This window comes from Ceratotherium simum, chromosome 18 (assembly GCF_057802395.1).
Source record: "Ceratotherium simum simum isolate JZ-2026a chromosome 18, ASM5780239v1, whole genome shotgun sequence".
NCBI classification, from domain to species: Eukaryota; Metazoa; Chordata; class Mammalia; order Perissodactyla; family Rhinocerotidae; genus Ceratotherium; species Ceratotherium simum.
This window is the reverse complement of record NC_141917.1, coordinates 31,516,704-31,532,711: the sequence shown is the minus strand read 5'-3', so window position 1 is coordinate 31,532,711 and position 16,008 is coordinate 31,516,704. Positions and strand designations below refer to the sequence as shown.

Here is a 16,008-nt window from a genome sequence, read left to right as displayed (position 1 = left end):
AAATTCTAGGGATCTAATGTATAGCATGGTGATTATAGTTAATAATACTGTATTGTCCACTCAAAATTTGCTAAGAGGGTAGATCTTAAGTGTTCTCACCATACACACACAAAACAGTAACTATGGGAAGTGATAGATATGTTAATTAACTTGATTGTGGTAATCATTGTACAACATATACGTATATTAAATCATCATATTGTACACCTTTAAAAATCATGTTTTACAACCTAAACATACACAATTTTTATCTGTCAGTCATACTTAAATAAATGTGGGGGAAAAAACCTGAAATAACCAGAAGAATTTTAGGAAATGCAAATAGTTGCCTAGGACATGGCTTCACAAGACAAGATGCATAACAGAATAAATATTCAAAATGATCTCCATATACAGAAACACAAGGGCAAAGCCAACTCAAATGATAAATGTAAAATCTTATATTAAGGTTTTAAGAAGCCAATGGCACAGATATAACAGAGAAAACCTGGTGTGGCAAAAATCTACGGGGAAAGCAGGGGGCATAAAACTGGACTTTTCACAAACTCCATATGAATTCCCTGAACATCTCTGCTGTTGAAAAGGCCCAGTGCCCATATCCTGGGGAGAAGTGGTTTCCTAGGTTAATCACTGGGCAAGAGGTGCTCTAGACCCATCACCACTTGAGGCAGAGTTCTTGGCTTGGGGTGGAGAACACAGAGTGAGCATAGGACAGTGTTTTTAGATAAGACACAGACTATGTGTCAAATGAAAATGGTGAAAACGCCTTCTATGGTTTCCATGTTGGACTGAGAGACCCAGTGGTTCCTTGGAGGGAAACTAATGGTAGCACATTATAAGGAAAACCCTTTGATGGCAATGAGGAACAGTTGACAATGAAGCCAACTGCTTTGGAAGGGATGAGGGCTGCATCAATGGTTGTATTAAAGCAGAGGTTGGGTGGCCATCAATCAAGGATGTAACAAGTGACTTCCCGAACAGGGTAGGAGGTTGGGCTTCATTCAGAGTCTCTGACCTCGACTCACAGTAAAAAATACACTTTTGCATAGTAACCCAATATATCTATACATATTGTATATATGAATTATATACAAGTACGAAGCCGAAAGAAAAGTTTCAAGAAAAAATGCTTATCCTTACTATGTTATCCACTTTGCTATTTTCTTTTCTTTCTCTTTTTCTTTCTTTTCTTCTTCTTTTTAAATGCTGTTAAGAACACACTAAATTGATCTCACTACCCACCGAAGTATTGTGACCTATAATTTGAAAAACATAGAAGTTTTTCTTCTAGAATACCATAGATGGCGCTTCCAACTCTAAAATTCCAAGCGTAAAGGAAGCAGATGTCATCAGCCATGGAGAGGAATCTATGACTTATAGCTTAATCAAATGTCCAGAAAGTGGCAAATGAAGCCTGTTAAACTCCAAATATGCTCTAGATACATCACATTCTAGAGCACTGTTTTTCAGTTGTTTTTGAATGATCCACAGTGAGACATACTTTGGACATTGCGATCCAGTACACACCACACATACACACACACATGCACACACACACAACTGAAACATAAGTTTCACAAAATAATTCTTACTTTTACTGTGTGTGATACCCTCTGATATATCCTTTTCTGTTCTACTCTTTTTCACTTTTGAAAAACTTGTTCAGGACCCCCTCAACTGATTTCACTACCTTCTAATGAGTAACCACCCACAATTGGAGAACCTCTTCTCTAGAAAGTTGGATCTGAGGTGAGGAGTGAGCTCAAGCGTGTTATAGACATTAACTAGGAAACTGGGCTAAGAATGGTTAAATCCTGCTAGGAAAATACTTTTGAGAGTGGAATTCGTTGGAGCAGAAAATAGTCCTCTAGGGGATACAGCAGAACATCCAGAATGGCCTTGACAGAGGAGGCCACTCTACTGGCCCGAGAGGGAGTGGACCCAAAGCCTAATTATAGCACAAACAGAGATATGTGTGGTCTCTTTCCCTCAACATTGGACCTGTCATTCCATAATTTAATGTTTTCTGCAGGACCTTGGATTATCTGGAAGCTCCTTTCCTAAATATTTTCCTTCATGTTATTCCTTTTAAGCATCATCTCAGAAACAGAATTAATAAGACTCTCCCATGCCTTGAATCTGATTCTACTGCTACACTGATTATACCACCTTCTAACGTAATTTCACATTTCTGTCTTCTCTTCTAGGCTGTGAGCTCATGAAGCATGCTAACTGTCTTATTCATCTCTGTGTTCCTTGGAATGTCCGCATGATCTTTCAAAAATGCAACTACTATGGGTTCCTTTCCTGCTTAACACTTTCCATAGGTCCCTATTGCCTTCAGGACAAATACAAGCTCTGTTATAATGCCTTTCTTGTTCCGACCCTTGCTTACCCATCTCACACCACACAAAGCTCCAGGATTTCTAAGCAGTTCCGGGAACATTTTCTTCTTGCCTCCAAGCTATTGCTCAAGTAGCTTCTTCTGGCCTGAGCCTTTTCATTCTGTGTCTTCCCTCCCCTTTGCCTGGTTATCGCTGATGTGTCCTTCTTAGCTCCTATAAGAAGCTTTCCCAGACTCCTTCAAAACTGGGTCAGATGTCAAGCTTGTGTTCCTCTGGATCCCGGTCCCCACTTGCGCCTGCAACACTCACCACTCTGGACTGTGCTCATCTGCCTTCCTCATTGGACAATAGTTGATTCACCTCTAAATGTCTTGCACATGCTTTGCATATAGAAGATACTCAATACCCACATTTTTGGATGAATGTATGCTCATAGTAGGTATTTGATAAAGGGTGGTTGAGCTGAATTGAAGTATCTTCAGAATTTGACATTAGGAATAACATGATGCCCCAAACCAGGAGGTGCCATCTTCAGCCGGCTGCCAGGTTTTATAAAAAAAGTTTTACTGGAACACAACCACATCCATTTGTTTAGGTATTACCTACTGCTGCTTTCCTGCTACGCTGGCAGATTTGCATACTTGATACAGAGACCGCAGAGCTGGCAAAGTACAAAATATTTACTCTCTGACCCTGTGAGAAAAAGTTTGCCAACCCCTGGTCTAAGACAACATTCTGTAACCTTGTTTGTGCCACTTTGACAGTCTGAGGAAACCTATGAATCCTTCTCAGAATAATATTTTTGAATGCATAAAATAAAATACACAGGTGCACAGAGGAAATCAGTTATATTTAAAACAATTATCACGACAGTAAAAAAATTATGATATAGTAATATATGTACTTCTTTTTTTTTTTGCTGAGGAAGATTCGCCCTGAGTTAATGTCTGTGCCCATCTTCCTCTATTTTGTATGTGGGTTGCTGCCACAGCATGGCTTGATGAGTGGTGTGTAGGTCCACGCCGGGGATCCAAACCCATGAATCCCAGGCTGCCAGAGCAGAGCATGTGAACTTAACCACTATGCCACCAGGCTGGCCCTCCTCTCTCTTTTTTTTTTTTGGCTTCAGGAGGATTAGTCCTGAGCTAACATCTGTGCCAATCTTCCTCTATTTTATATGTGAGTCACCACCACAGCACAGCTGATGAGTAGTGCAAGGATCCAAACCTGTGAACCTGAGCCGCTGAAGCAGAGCATGCGAAACTTAACCACTACACCATGGGACTGGCCCCTGTACTTCTTTATTGACACATTAAATAATAACTATCAATGAATTTAATAACTATAACAATTTCAAAGTAGTGATAAACATAGGTATTCTGAGATACGTGCAAAAATTGTAATGGGCTAAGAATGTATCTGTGACTCTAACAGTGACAAAGTCCCAGGAATTGCTCATACCACTGTGGTTTGTTGACTACATTCATATTTGAAGAAAACATTAAATTTCAGTTGGTAAAACTAAGAATGTAATTTTTGTCCAACCAAAGTCCAGGGACCCCTTGAATTCTATCCCTGGACCCCTTGGGGATCTACAGACTGCAGGTTAAGCACCGTCTCTAAGAGAAGACACATAATCCCAGATTATCCAGGTGAACATGACAAGGGTGACAGAAACCTCCAATTCTCTGTCAATTTTACGGACTGGTTTTATATACAGGATTTGTCTACACTAAAGTGAATTTCAGAGGAAAGTCCAAAACCACTAAATAGTCACAGTTAAAAAAAAAAAGGCGTATTATTTGACCTTCAGCTTTCAGTCTTCTTTCTTCATGAATTGGTTCAACCCAACCAAGTGACAAACAGGTGGCTAGAATGGGGTAATGACAAACTTAGCTGGCAATTTGTTCCAGGCAAGGCAACTGGGGAGCACACATTCATTTACAGTTTACAAATGGCTCCCAACGCTGCTACACAAGAATTCAATTTATGTCAGCTCCCATCAGTCTGGCCAGGGATTACATCAGGAGAGCTCACGGTAGGGAGGATTGAAGCTTTAAGGGATCAATTTGTAGACCTGTAGGTCAGACTTCTGCAAAAACATTCAGAATCGTCCTTCCATTGGAGCCTAAGTGGAGGAACTTGACGGCTACCAGAATTTCTGGGACCAGGCACCAATCTGGAAGGTGGTTCTGAGATTTTCAATTTGGAAACTAAAGGTCAGAAAAAGGACTTTTCATGAAGCACCGCTTGTTAATATGAAATCTCAGCTGCCATCCAAGTAAGCCCACTCTTGCTTATCTCTAATTCTATTGTTAGCGGTAAGGAAGGCTTATCCTTAAACGGCACAACTTCCCAAACACTTTCATGAAAAGGAAGGGAGATATTTTGTTTTTTCCCATTCTCCCCAAAACTAATTAATTGTGTAAGAATGATTCTTTAAATATTTTAAGCTCTATTCTTTTGGGAACAGGAAAACCAACATAAGGCTATAACACTGTTAAATATTGCAACCATTTGCCCAATTGCTATAAATTATAGTAAAATGCTATGAAAACAGTTGGCAATTCACTTACATATTGTGAAGAGCTTCCAAACACAAGTGATCATTCAATATGAAATAAAATCACAATGGGAACTCTCAAGTTAGTCTTATATGTTAGGTATTATATGAAGCTTTACCACATACCAATATTCCTTTTATGATGAGAAAATGAAATCAATAAATAACTTTGGGTGGGGGAGGGAGATGTGTGTGCAGATCCACGTTGGGTTTTGTTGGGCTTTTATTTCTGCAGTTGGTAATGTAGGATGTTGGTTACTGTTGTGGCCTCTGAGAATAGTGGTAAAGGATTCACTGAACCCCCTGTAGCTCGAGTAGCAATACATTTCCATTCCCATGTGGCTCAGGGTAAGAAAAAGAACCAACATAAAAAAAAATCTTCCATGGGCCGGCCCGGTGGCGCAAGCAGTTAAGTGCGCGCGCTCCGCTGCGGCGGCCCGGGGTTCGCTGGTTCGGATCCCAGGCACGCACCAACGCACTGCTTGTCAAGCCATGCTGTGGCGGCTTCCCATATAAAGTGGAGGAAGATGGGCACAGATGTTAGCCCAGGGCCAGTCTTCCTTGGCAAAAAAAGAGGAGGATTGGCAGATGTTAGCACAGGGCTGATCTCCTCACAAAAAAAAAAAAAAGAAAAATCTTCCATAAGCCACTCTTCTAAGTACTGTGCCAACATCTTTTCATCTTCCCACCCCTTCTGAGGTAGCCACTATTATCGTCCCTACTTTACAGCTGAGGGAAATAAGGCTCAGCGAGGTTAAGGAGCTTGCGCAAGGTTCCAGCTAGTTGTTGGTATTTTCTAGATTCAATCCCATGACTTCTATGCCCAAATGTTCAGCAGCCCCTATTTGACACGTGATATGTTTGCTCCGTGCTAGGTGCTGTATTCCACAGAGGGGAGCAAGTCAAGACGTTGTCCTCACGTCCTGGCGAGAAGGACAGACCTTGAACAAGTTGTTAACTACAAGTGTGCTGAGTGTTGCAAGTAAATGTTGCAGGGGTACCTAACCGAGTCTGGGGAGGGGGCAGATGTTCAGGGAAGGCTTCCTGGAGGAAATGGTACTTAAGCAGGGGTCCTGAAGGATGAACAGGAGTTGCTAGGTAAAGAGGTAGAAGAACTGTCCTGACAGAGAACTATCCAAGCGTAAAAACTTCTAGCCAGGAAAGAGCGTGGCTACATAGGCAAGTAGAAAAGACCTATCAAAAAGCCATAACAGGAACGGTTCGCATTGACTGAGCCCTTACAGCGAGCCAGGCCCTATCTTGTGCATTTCATGTGCATAAACTCATTTAATCTCACAACCCTAGGAGGTAAGTAAATCCCCGTTTTTCTGTCTGAGGCACAGAGGAGTTAAATAATCCACTCCAAATGACACAATTTAAAAGTGGTGGAGGCAAGAGTTGGACCAGGGAGCTAGCTCCAGAGCCTAAACCACCGGTCTATACTGCCTCACCTTTGCCATGAGAAGAGAGAATCAGAGTCACCAGATTTAGAGGTCAAATAGTCCATATTTTATACATAAAGAAACTGAGAATTGGAATCAAGCAACTTGTCCCCAGGATTAGAGGCCAGCTCAGAGCTTGTGTTCTGATTCCACGTTTGGACAAACTTACACCTGAGAGACGAAACGAAGAATCAGACTGTAAGTCTTGATTCTGAATGAGAAACTCCTTTAACTTTCATAGCCTGTGACCTTGACCATGAGTCAAATCACATCATCCCTTAAAACTATTCGAGGAAAATCCATAATCCGTTCAGCTTCCATTCTGAATCCCAGACTTGATCTTCATTTCAGTAACAGCCTTTGCAGGGTCACTTTCTGTGAGGAAACTAATTAAGTTCATTTGTTACTTGTAGGGTAGAGAAGACTTTATGATGGAATAGAAAGACAGGTGACTTTTGACAAAAATATCAATTTGTGAAATAATTTTTAAAACCCACCCAAGTGTGCATGACCTTGAGAGTCTCAAGTGAAATCAACATGTAGGCATTGTAATCAACTTAGAAGCAGCCCTGTGTGAAGGTGAATATTGCAAGACTTATTATGGAAGGCATCTGCAAGGGACCAGGGAGTTATTTAGGCAGAAAGGTGTGAGAGGGAAAAGAGGGGAAGCATTATTCTTTCTCATTTATTAGTATACCTGAATTGGGTGAAGATTTAGAGATCAAGATTTCTTGACCTGTGACCTAAAACATACACAGAAATATTTTGAACTTGCACATGCACCCAAAATAAGCCAGTGGAGGACTTGATAATGAAAACAGCCATTGAAACAAGCTTTAATCTATTCTTTCCAGCAACTGACAACACAAATCTCTGAAGCAATTTTAACTAATCAGATCACACCTACAAGAAAAACTATAGCTAAGTTAAATGAAAACTCTTTTTCACCCTTAACCAGCCTGATAGATAGTGTATGTGGAGCATGGCACCCCGGTTGGAACATCAGAGGTGAAAACTATTTTTCCAGGCCTTTGGTTTTCATTGCCACCATAATATATATTTTTTGCTTGTGAGAAAGGCACTTACCCTGGGGAAATTCTTAGGCAGAAGGAGGAAGGTTTCTCAGATATTTATAGCCCAAATATTTTAAAACATAGGTAGCTATATTTATGCTTGGTTCTTATTTTAATAAACACTAAGCATTGCTGCCCACAAAGTATCAATTTAGAAAAGAAATATTCTCCTTCACCTCAAAGGTGTGGCTCTTCTGTTTTAAAAAAGCAGGTAAAAGTTCTAAAAACCTTGCAAAATATGTTACAGCATGTAGACTTACTTAGAATTTGCCTCTTCAAATCCTTTCTACACTGATTAAAAATCAAAAATCTAGACCCAGCCCTGGTAGTCTAATGATTAAGATCTGGTGCTCTCACCGCTGCGCCTGGGTTCGTGTCCCGGTTGTGGAGCCACACCACCCACCTGTAAGTCGTCATACCGCGGCGGCGGCTCACGTGGAGAACTAAATTAACAACCGAGATACACAACCATGCACTGAAGCTTAAAATAAATAAATAATCAGTTAGCAAAGAAGCTAATGAATAACCACAGGCCAGTTTTGGGGGAGATTATGAAGATTACACCCATCTAAAAGCTTCACCCTGGCTGAGCCAAAGAGGAGCCTGCCTCTCTGATCCAGTCACTGAGGGCACCCCTAGAGGGTGCTCACTCCATGGGTGCCCTCCATTTTGGGGGAGGGAGAAGCAGACAGGGAACAAAAATTTGTTTGGTCCTAAGCACAAGAGAGATATTATGATACTCAAGAGAGCATCATAAATATGTAATGTCCACCTGAAATATCACCGAAACTAGCAAATAATCGGTCAGTACCCCGATACCCTGGTCTAAGTGTAATTTCTTAGCTGAATCTTTTATTAGCCAATTAAATATTTTTTTTAAAAGTTTTTTCCAACTATTTCCTAACAATGCTTTTGATAACATTATCCTCATTTAATAAGAAGAGCAACTGATGTATAGGTACCTACCAAGACAGAGAGAGGGACGACAACCTCATCATCCAGTGACAGAACTCAGACAAGAACTTTACGTTATGATGGTTGAAATCTGAGGATAACCTCTGGCAATGAATTGATTTCTACAGTTTCCTAGCCTTGGCCTGCCTCTTGGATATAATAAGAAACGTGTGGCTCACAGAGACCTGTCACAGGTGTTTCTGAACACAGGACATACCTGGGCAAAAGGAATTCAATATTAAACATTAAACAGACCTCTCTAGGGAAAATAGAATAACTGAAAATAGAATAACTGAAGACCCCCAAAAGTTTTTCACTCTAATTGCAGTTTCTGATTTAGAGCCCAGGACAGCTCTCTCTAAACACACATCCTCAGGTACCACCTGTAATGGGATAGAATCTGAGATGTTTACAAGTGAATGTGGGGATTTATTTTGCAGCCAAACACTAAATGCCACAACAAGCTGTGTGAGAGCTATCCTTCTGGAACAACAGCAACCAGCTGTCTAAGATGAGGCTCCCCTGTCCTCAGCCAGCAGGGATCTGGGGGAGCTGAGTCCACGCCGCCATCTCTGAAGATGGATCACAGACGTGAAGGGGATGTGGGGTTTCATAAAAAGAGCACCAAGCTGGAAGTCAGGAGACTCCAGTTCTAATTTTAATTCTGTCCCCATCCAGTCATTTTACCTTGGCAAAGCAACTTAAGCAACTGAGTCTCAATTGGGGAATTGGTGGTATGGGGGTAAAGGAAACATATTGAATGTCTACTCTGCATAAACACTCTGTGAAGACCACGAGCAACGGCCCTGCAATGAGGGTCCCAACAACTTGATGTTACAGATGAGGAAATCCAGGTTCTGAAATAAAATAACTTGACCAAAGTTACATATTCCTGAAGAGATCATCCAGACAGAATTCCTAGTACAAGAGCTGGAATCAGAGGCTGGCTTTGCCCATTCCATTATGTTCCATTTGGAACTCCAAGACATCCAAGAATTCTAAATTGGAAGCTAGCTTTCCAGGACACTGTGAAGGTATATTTGTCAAGACAAACAAATTAAAAAAAATATTTAACAGTGTGTTACAATGGTATATAATTTTAAAATAGGTATACATAAGAATTTGGGGCCTGAGACCCTAAAATGTTAGGGACAGTTCTGAATGTTACATTGCATTTTTGTTGGAAAGAAATTATAATTATTAAATGTAGGCACATAACACCCATATGTGCCTTCCATTTGTGTAGGTTTTCAATGTCTACAAAGCTCATTCTCGTATGTGATTTTGCTTGATCCTCCCAACCACACACTATAAGGCTGGAAGGAGTTATCGCTATGCTTTGCAGATGAGGACATTGGAGTCAATGCTTCTGGGGCCCATGTCACCTCCCCTTGTTCCACTTCTGATTTCAGCAGCTGCATGTGAGCTCAGACTTGCCCCACACGGCCAGCATCCAACCCCAAGCACACGCTGTGCTCATCTCATTCCTCCTTCTATCCCAGGACCCACCTCCTTAATCCACAAGCCAGCAGAGCCTAGAAGTGTGGGAAGTTATACCCCTGGGGAAACCTCAATCAACAAGGGAGGACAGAAGCCAGTGGGTAAATGGCTTCTGTCTTTTTGATAGGCAAATTCGAGAGGAATTCTGGACCCCTCAGAGAGATCTCAACGGAATCAAGCTCCTACAGAAACCCGTGTTGGCTGTAGAAGTGACTTCAGTGGCACACAGTTACATGTCCTCCTTCTCTGTCTCACTCTCCCCACTTTCTCATTCTTGCTTCCAAATAAAACAAACTACTTGCACCCAAGTCCTTGTATCGGACTCTCCTTTGGGGGACCCCAAACTATGAGAGGCACTGTGCCTTCAGGAGGTGAAGTGACTTGCCTCCTGCTGGCCAGTGGAAGAGGAAGAACCCTCTTCCTGGTTCTAAATCCAATGGATCTCTTTCATCGTCTACTTCCAGTTGTGCACACAGGTTAAGAGACTGCAGTTTCTACCTTTTACCAATAGGCCAGACTTAAAACAAGTTTAAAAAATTCATCTTTTAGCACAAAATTAATAATAAATGATAACCATCATCTTTGCTGGGGGTTACAGAGATGATCTGCTAGGCTACCATGAAAAATTTAGCACTTTTCAGAATTTTAACATATTACATTTTTGTTTTCTGGTGTGAGATAAGTAAATTAGAAATGCTAGGTTTCACTCCAAGTTTTACAGATGAGAAACCTGAAGTTTTAGACTTTCCAGTGTTTCACATTGTACTACTATTGGAACCGGGATTAGAATCTTTCCTACTCCAGGAACACTCTGGGCTTTGCCTAGCAACTCTATTCAACAGCCGGATTGTAGATTATGCTCAATGAAGAGCATTGGTCTGAAGCTTTGCAGTGGGCATCTTTTTTTTTTTTCTTCAATTTTCCCAGCATCTGTTCCTCCACCACAGTTAATTCCACCACAATTTTCCTTTGAGGAATCAACCCTCTTGAAGTCTCAATTCACGTACTTCAGGTCTGAATGACCCACCAGTCCTTAGTTCCAGAGCTCAGATTATGACAAGTGTCTGACCAATTAGTGTACTCTCTTCCCTCACCAAAGTGATTACTTGGAGAATGGAGAGGGACCCAAGCCAGACCAATTATAGTGAATATTGAGATTTTAATGGGTCCACTAAGAAATAGCCACTCTTTTCCACTGGGGAGCTAAGCTAGTAGACTGCAAGTCTTCAGTGTCTGGTGGCCATCTTGCCATCATATAGGAAGAGCCTACTTGAAAAGTCAATGAAGGGAAAGCACAGCACAGAGACGGATGGAGACAGACTGTTGATGTGACACGGATCTATTCTTCCCTGAATTTAGATTTGCCACTGGTCTCTACAGTCACAGGAGCCAATACATTACTGCCTCATCTTCTTTCAAGTTTCTGCCACTTGGAGTTCAACAAATCCTGCCTGAAACGAGCTCTGTACTCAAGCATTAAAGAGACTCAGTGCGGTGCTTCTCCGAAAAAACAAATGTCTGTTTTACACTACCAAGGAATAGGCTGGGAAGTGAAGGAACAGAAGCAGAGCTAATCAAATCTTGGCAGAATCCTTTGTTCCAGCTTCAGAGATCCTCAGGAATGAGGTGCTGTACTAGGTCTCTTTATGAATCCGTGAAGCAGCAGGCCTCAGACAAACTCCATCATCTTTAATGCAGAGAACACCAACCCCACAAACGTTGCTTTCGTCAGCGAGGTGCTTCAGTTCAAAATCTAACTGCAACTTGGGTTCAGAAGAAGGATCTTAGATTGAGAATTCCTTTTGCTCATTGTGTGTGTGTCTGTATGTGTGTGTGTGTCGGTATGTGTGTGTGTGTGTGTGTTTGCTTAAAATTACACAGCAGCATTGAGAATCCATGTTTTTACATCTGTAAGCTCACAGAAGAACTTCCAATCACTCTTCTACCCTCTGATAAGTTGAATAATAAGAACTGGAGAGGTAGATGAGAGAAAAAAGCTGAAACCAAACCAAGAAACTTGCCCCAGGGCAATACGGATGCGAAGGAAACAATGAATTGTACTTGTTTTTAAAGGTCTTTTTTCCCCTCTCTCAAGAAAAGTCACCATCAAATATTTACTTCAAATATAATGTTTCAAAGCCAGGGAGGCAAGTTTCAAGCCTTGAAATGCAGCCTGGCTTGTTGGCAATGGCACCTCAGGGGTTTACAGAGCCTAGGACTGTCTCTGACGGTGGAGGGGAAATGAGGAAGAGGCAAGGTGAGTGTGGGCAGGTTTACCAGATGACCCATCACAGAAGAGGAGTAGGGACAGGTGGTGGCCCAAGGACAGAGCATAAACATAGGCCTTCAAGCCTTTGTCATCTCTTACATATACATGCAATGGAGACAACTCTCTAGTCTTCCATCATGCTTGGAATACCTAAGGTCAATACCTTTGGCTTTTGAATGTGACACACAAACTTACCTGATGAATTCCACAGAATAGTACTGAATAGGGGAGCTTCCTTCACTTTTTCCAGGTTTCCAAGACAGGGCCACCTCAGAATCAGAAACCACAGTGACGTGCGGCTGCTGAGGTGCTGTTGGAGGCAGACAGGAATCTAGGCAGGACAGCAAACGACTAGAGTTGGCTGTGGTTTTTGCTGCTGGAGAAGTTTCATACATAAAAAACACATATGCTTCTTCTCTGTTCAGAACAGACTCAAAACCCAAACCAAACAAACACACACATAAAATCACAACTGGATTCATCTGAATCCAGTTGAGTAAGGTTTGAGTCATTGAAAGTGGGTCTTCCCTTCTTGCTCTAGCATCCCCGCTTGGAAATCCACCTAAATTATGCCCAGCCCCTTGACCCTGGGACACACAATGGTGTGTACCCTTTAAACTTTCAACCACACTCCCACTTCCTAACAACTTTTCATCTCTGTTTGCATGTTGGAATTGATATTTATGCACAAGGAAAATGATATGTTAGCATTAGTGTCACTTACTATCAATTCCTTTGTGTGCATGTGTCCCCTCGCCACATCAATCACCAGAATACAGGTCAACAGTAGGACATTTGGGAAATGCCCTCATGTGCAAAGATGTAGGAGTCACTCAGGAGCCTATCACCCCAACGTAACTGCCAGTACTATTTTCATATCCAGACTTTCACATCTCCCAGTCTTTGTTTATACTATTGCTTCCACCAGAAACATCTTTCCTGCCTTCTCTTCCTAGCAAAATCCTACGCAGTGTTCAAAATTCAGACCAAAGATATGGTTCTTTCTGAAATCCTCCCTGAGCCTCGAGGTGGAGGAAGTACACCCACCGAGCGCTCCAGAGCCCGTTGCGCAGACCCCGGATGCACTGGAGCTACTTGCTTACTATTTGCTTCTCCCTCCACAGTGAGCTCCTTGTGAGAAATGAGGTGATTGAGACACCTTTGTCCCCCAGTGTCCAGCACCCTAATGAGCCCTTGTTGGATTCCCTTTGCCTATAAAATCTCTTCGCCCACTCCCCTTCTTCACCTTCTTAATTCTCACTTCCTCATCTCCACTTAGTAGTCATCTCCTCAGCGAATTCTAACCTCATCCCCACATCGGGTCTCCCTTTGTGTGTTCTTACAGCTCTGCAGGTAGCACTTATCATAATCTGTGACTGCACATTAGTTAGATAATGTCTTGATCCACCCCGCTAAGTTCCGAGAGGGCAGGGCCTTTGCCTGTTTCTGTTCATCACTGAATTCCCAGAGCCTAGCACAGTGCCTAGCACACAGTAGGTCCTCATTGATATATACTGAATGCAGGAACGAATGAATAGCACCTGTCACTTGCCTATTATAATGAGTTGAACCCATTTTACCTTGGGGCAAAGTGGTTACATGCCGAGGAGAGCTGAGCCGCCCTTTGCCAGTCTGGCTGTAAGCTGCTACGCTCACTCGATATTCAGTGCCTGGTTTCAAATCTCCAATCACTTCCACCTGTGAATGACCAAACAGGAACTGTGTCAATGATCAGAAGTTCTTTTGCGGCAAACCAGACAATTTCAATGAGGGTTGCATCTTGAGGATCCCGTGAAATTGCTTGAGACAGGGATTGTTTTGCTTTTCCTAGGACTGGCCAAGTTTTAAAATTTGCAAGGAGGAAAACATTGTGACATATTTCTCAAAACTAGAGAATTACCTTTTTTTTTTTTTTTAATTGATGTTTTAATGGTTTCTAACATTGTGAAATTTTGGGTTGTACATTTTTGTTTGTCCATCACCATATATATGACTCCCTTCACCCCTTGTGCCCACCCCCACTGCCTCTGGTAACCATAGTCCAGTTTTCTCTGTCCATGTGTTGGTTTATATTCCACATATGAGTGAGATCATACAGTGTTTGTCTTTCCTAGAGAATTACCTTTTATTGGAATCTATACACTGCCCTAGGACTGGGACTCCTTTACCCTATCAGATGTGGCTCTTAACATCTGAGTTCTTTGCTCAGATTACTAGGCTGCTGGGATTCAGGTAACAATCTTTTCCAGGGTTGGAATCCCCCAGTTCTTTCTTTCCATTTGCACATCATAGATGCTCCGGAACCAGCCACAATAGCAAACTGAGGTCTTGATTTGTACCCATAAAGTAGGGACTCAAACTTTGGTTCTCAAGTTTTAACCTGCATCTGAATCACCAGGAGGACTTCTTAAAATAAATGCTGGACCTGGCCCCCAAGGTTTCTGATTCAGTATATCTGGGAAGGGGCCCAAATTTGCATTTCTAACAAGTTCCCAAGGAGTGCTGCTGCTAGTCCAGGGACCCCATATTGAGAACCGCTAGGACTGATGATGGATGTGTGTGTGAACTTCAGCTTCACAAACGACTCTGACTAGAAAGCCCCAGCTCAAGAAAACTAGCTCTCCCTTGGGCTTTGGCAAAGGTGATGTGTCCCTGAGGCTACAATGCAAAATAGTAACTGGGACACTGGGTCACATTGGTCCCAGTACATTGTAGGGGAAAGGACACTGGATTTGGAATCAACCAGCCCTGGGCTTGAATCCTGATCCTGCCACCAAGCTGTGGCCTTGGTATTAAATTCCCTGAACCTCAGTTTCTTCCTCTGTAAAATGGGGATGATATATAACTATCTTGCATAGTCATAATATTTGGGATAAGGTGCGGAAACTAACTGGTACCTAGGTTGTCCTCAAGAAGCGGGTTGTAATGATTATTGTCTTGTCTACTCTTCTCTGCTTACCTAGGTTTTACCACTTCTCTGAGGCCCAAATCTTCTCCTTGACACTTGACCACCCAGACCTGATCTTACCCTACCAACTGTTGTGCCACTTAATTTAGCACTTACATATATTACAAATTATTACTATTTCTCCTATGGGATGTAAGCCACTTGAGAGCAGGGATCCTGTCTTGAATTCTACACAAGCTCCTCTGCAGATGATTAAACATTCATTGTTGCTAAGGAGAATTAATCAACTGATTAACAAAATTCGTTCAAAGGATGCAACAATTATTGAATACTTACACAGTAATCCTTAACCCTGAATGCACATTAGAATCACTTGAAGATCTAAAAAAATACCGATGCCAGGACTCCACTCCAGTCTACTTAAACCAGAACCTCTGGGGGCCAGTGCTTGGTGTCAGTTTGTTGAAAGCTCTCCAGGTGCGGCTAATGGGCAGCCAGGTTTATAAACCACGGGTCTAGGGCTTGGCTCACCTCCTGTGCTCTGAATTCCATCTGTTCCCTCCTCTCTCCCCTCTATCTCCATCCTCTCCCTTACCCACCTGATCCTTCTGTAAGTATTTATTGTGCTCAAGTCTCTCTCATCTTAAAAGCAATCAATTATTCCCCCACCACGCATGTGCCCCACCTCATCTCCACAGAGGCAAACTTCTTGAAGAAGTTGTCTCCACTTCCTCACCTCCTATTCTTTCCTCAACTTACCCTCATCCCTCCTGTCCTCACTACAAACCTATTGAGATGTTCTTGCCAGAGTCATCACAACAACTTTGTAGTAAGTCCAATGGGAATGTCTCAGTCTTTACTTGACTTTTTGCCACTTTCAATACTGTTGCCCACCCTTGCTTCTTAAATCTCTTGGTTCCCTTGGAAGCCATGACTCTGCTCCTTCTTGGTCTC

General features: G+C 42.2%; 1 protein-coding gene across 2 annotated transcripts in view; it reads right to left on the bottom strand.

The window, feature by feature from the left end:
* Positions 1-16,008, bottom strand: part of EGFLAM (EGF like, fibronectin type III and laminin G domains) — a 175,784-nt gene that overhangs the window by 88,628 nt on the left and 71,148 nt on the right. For both annotated transcript variants that reach the window (XM_087443212.1, XM_087443213.1), the window contains 2 exons: positions 13,727-13,844; positions 12,342-12,477 (listed from right to left, as the gene is read on the bottom strand). In XM_087443212.1, coding sequence (XP_087299338.1) covers positions 12,342-12,477; positions 13,727-13,844 — 254 coding nt within the window. The remainder of the gene's footprint in view (positions 1-12,341; positions 12,478-13,726; positions 13,845-16,008) is intronic.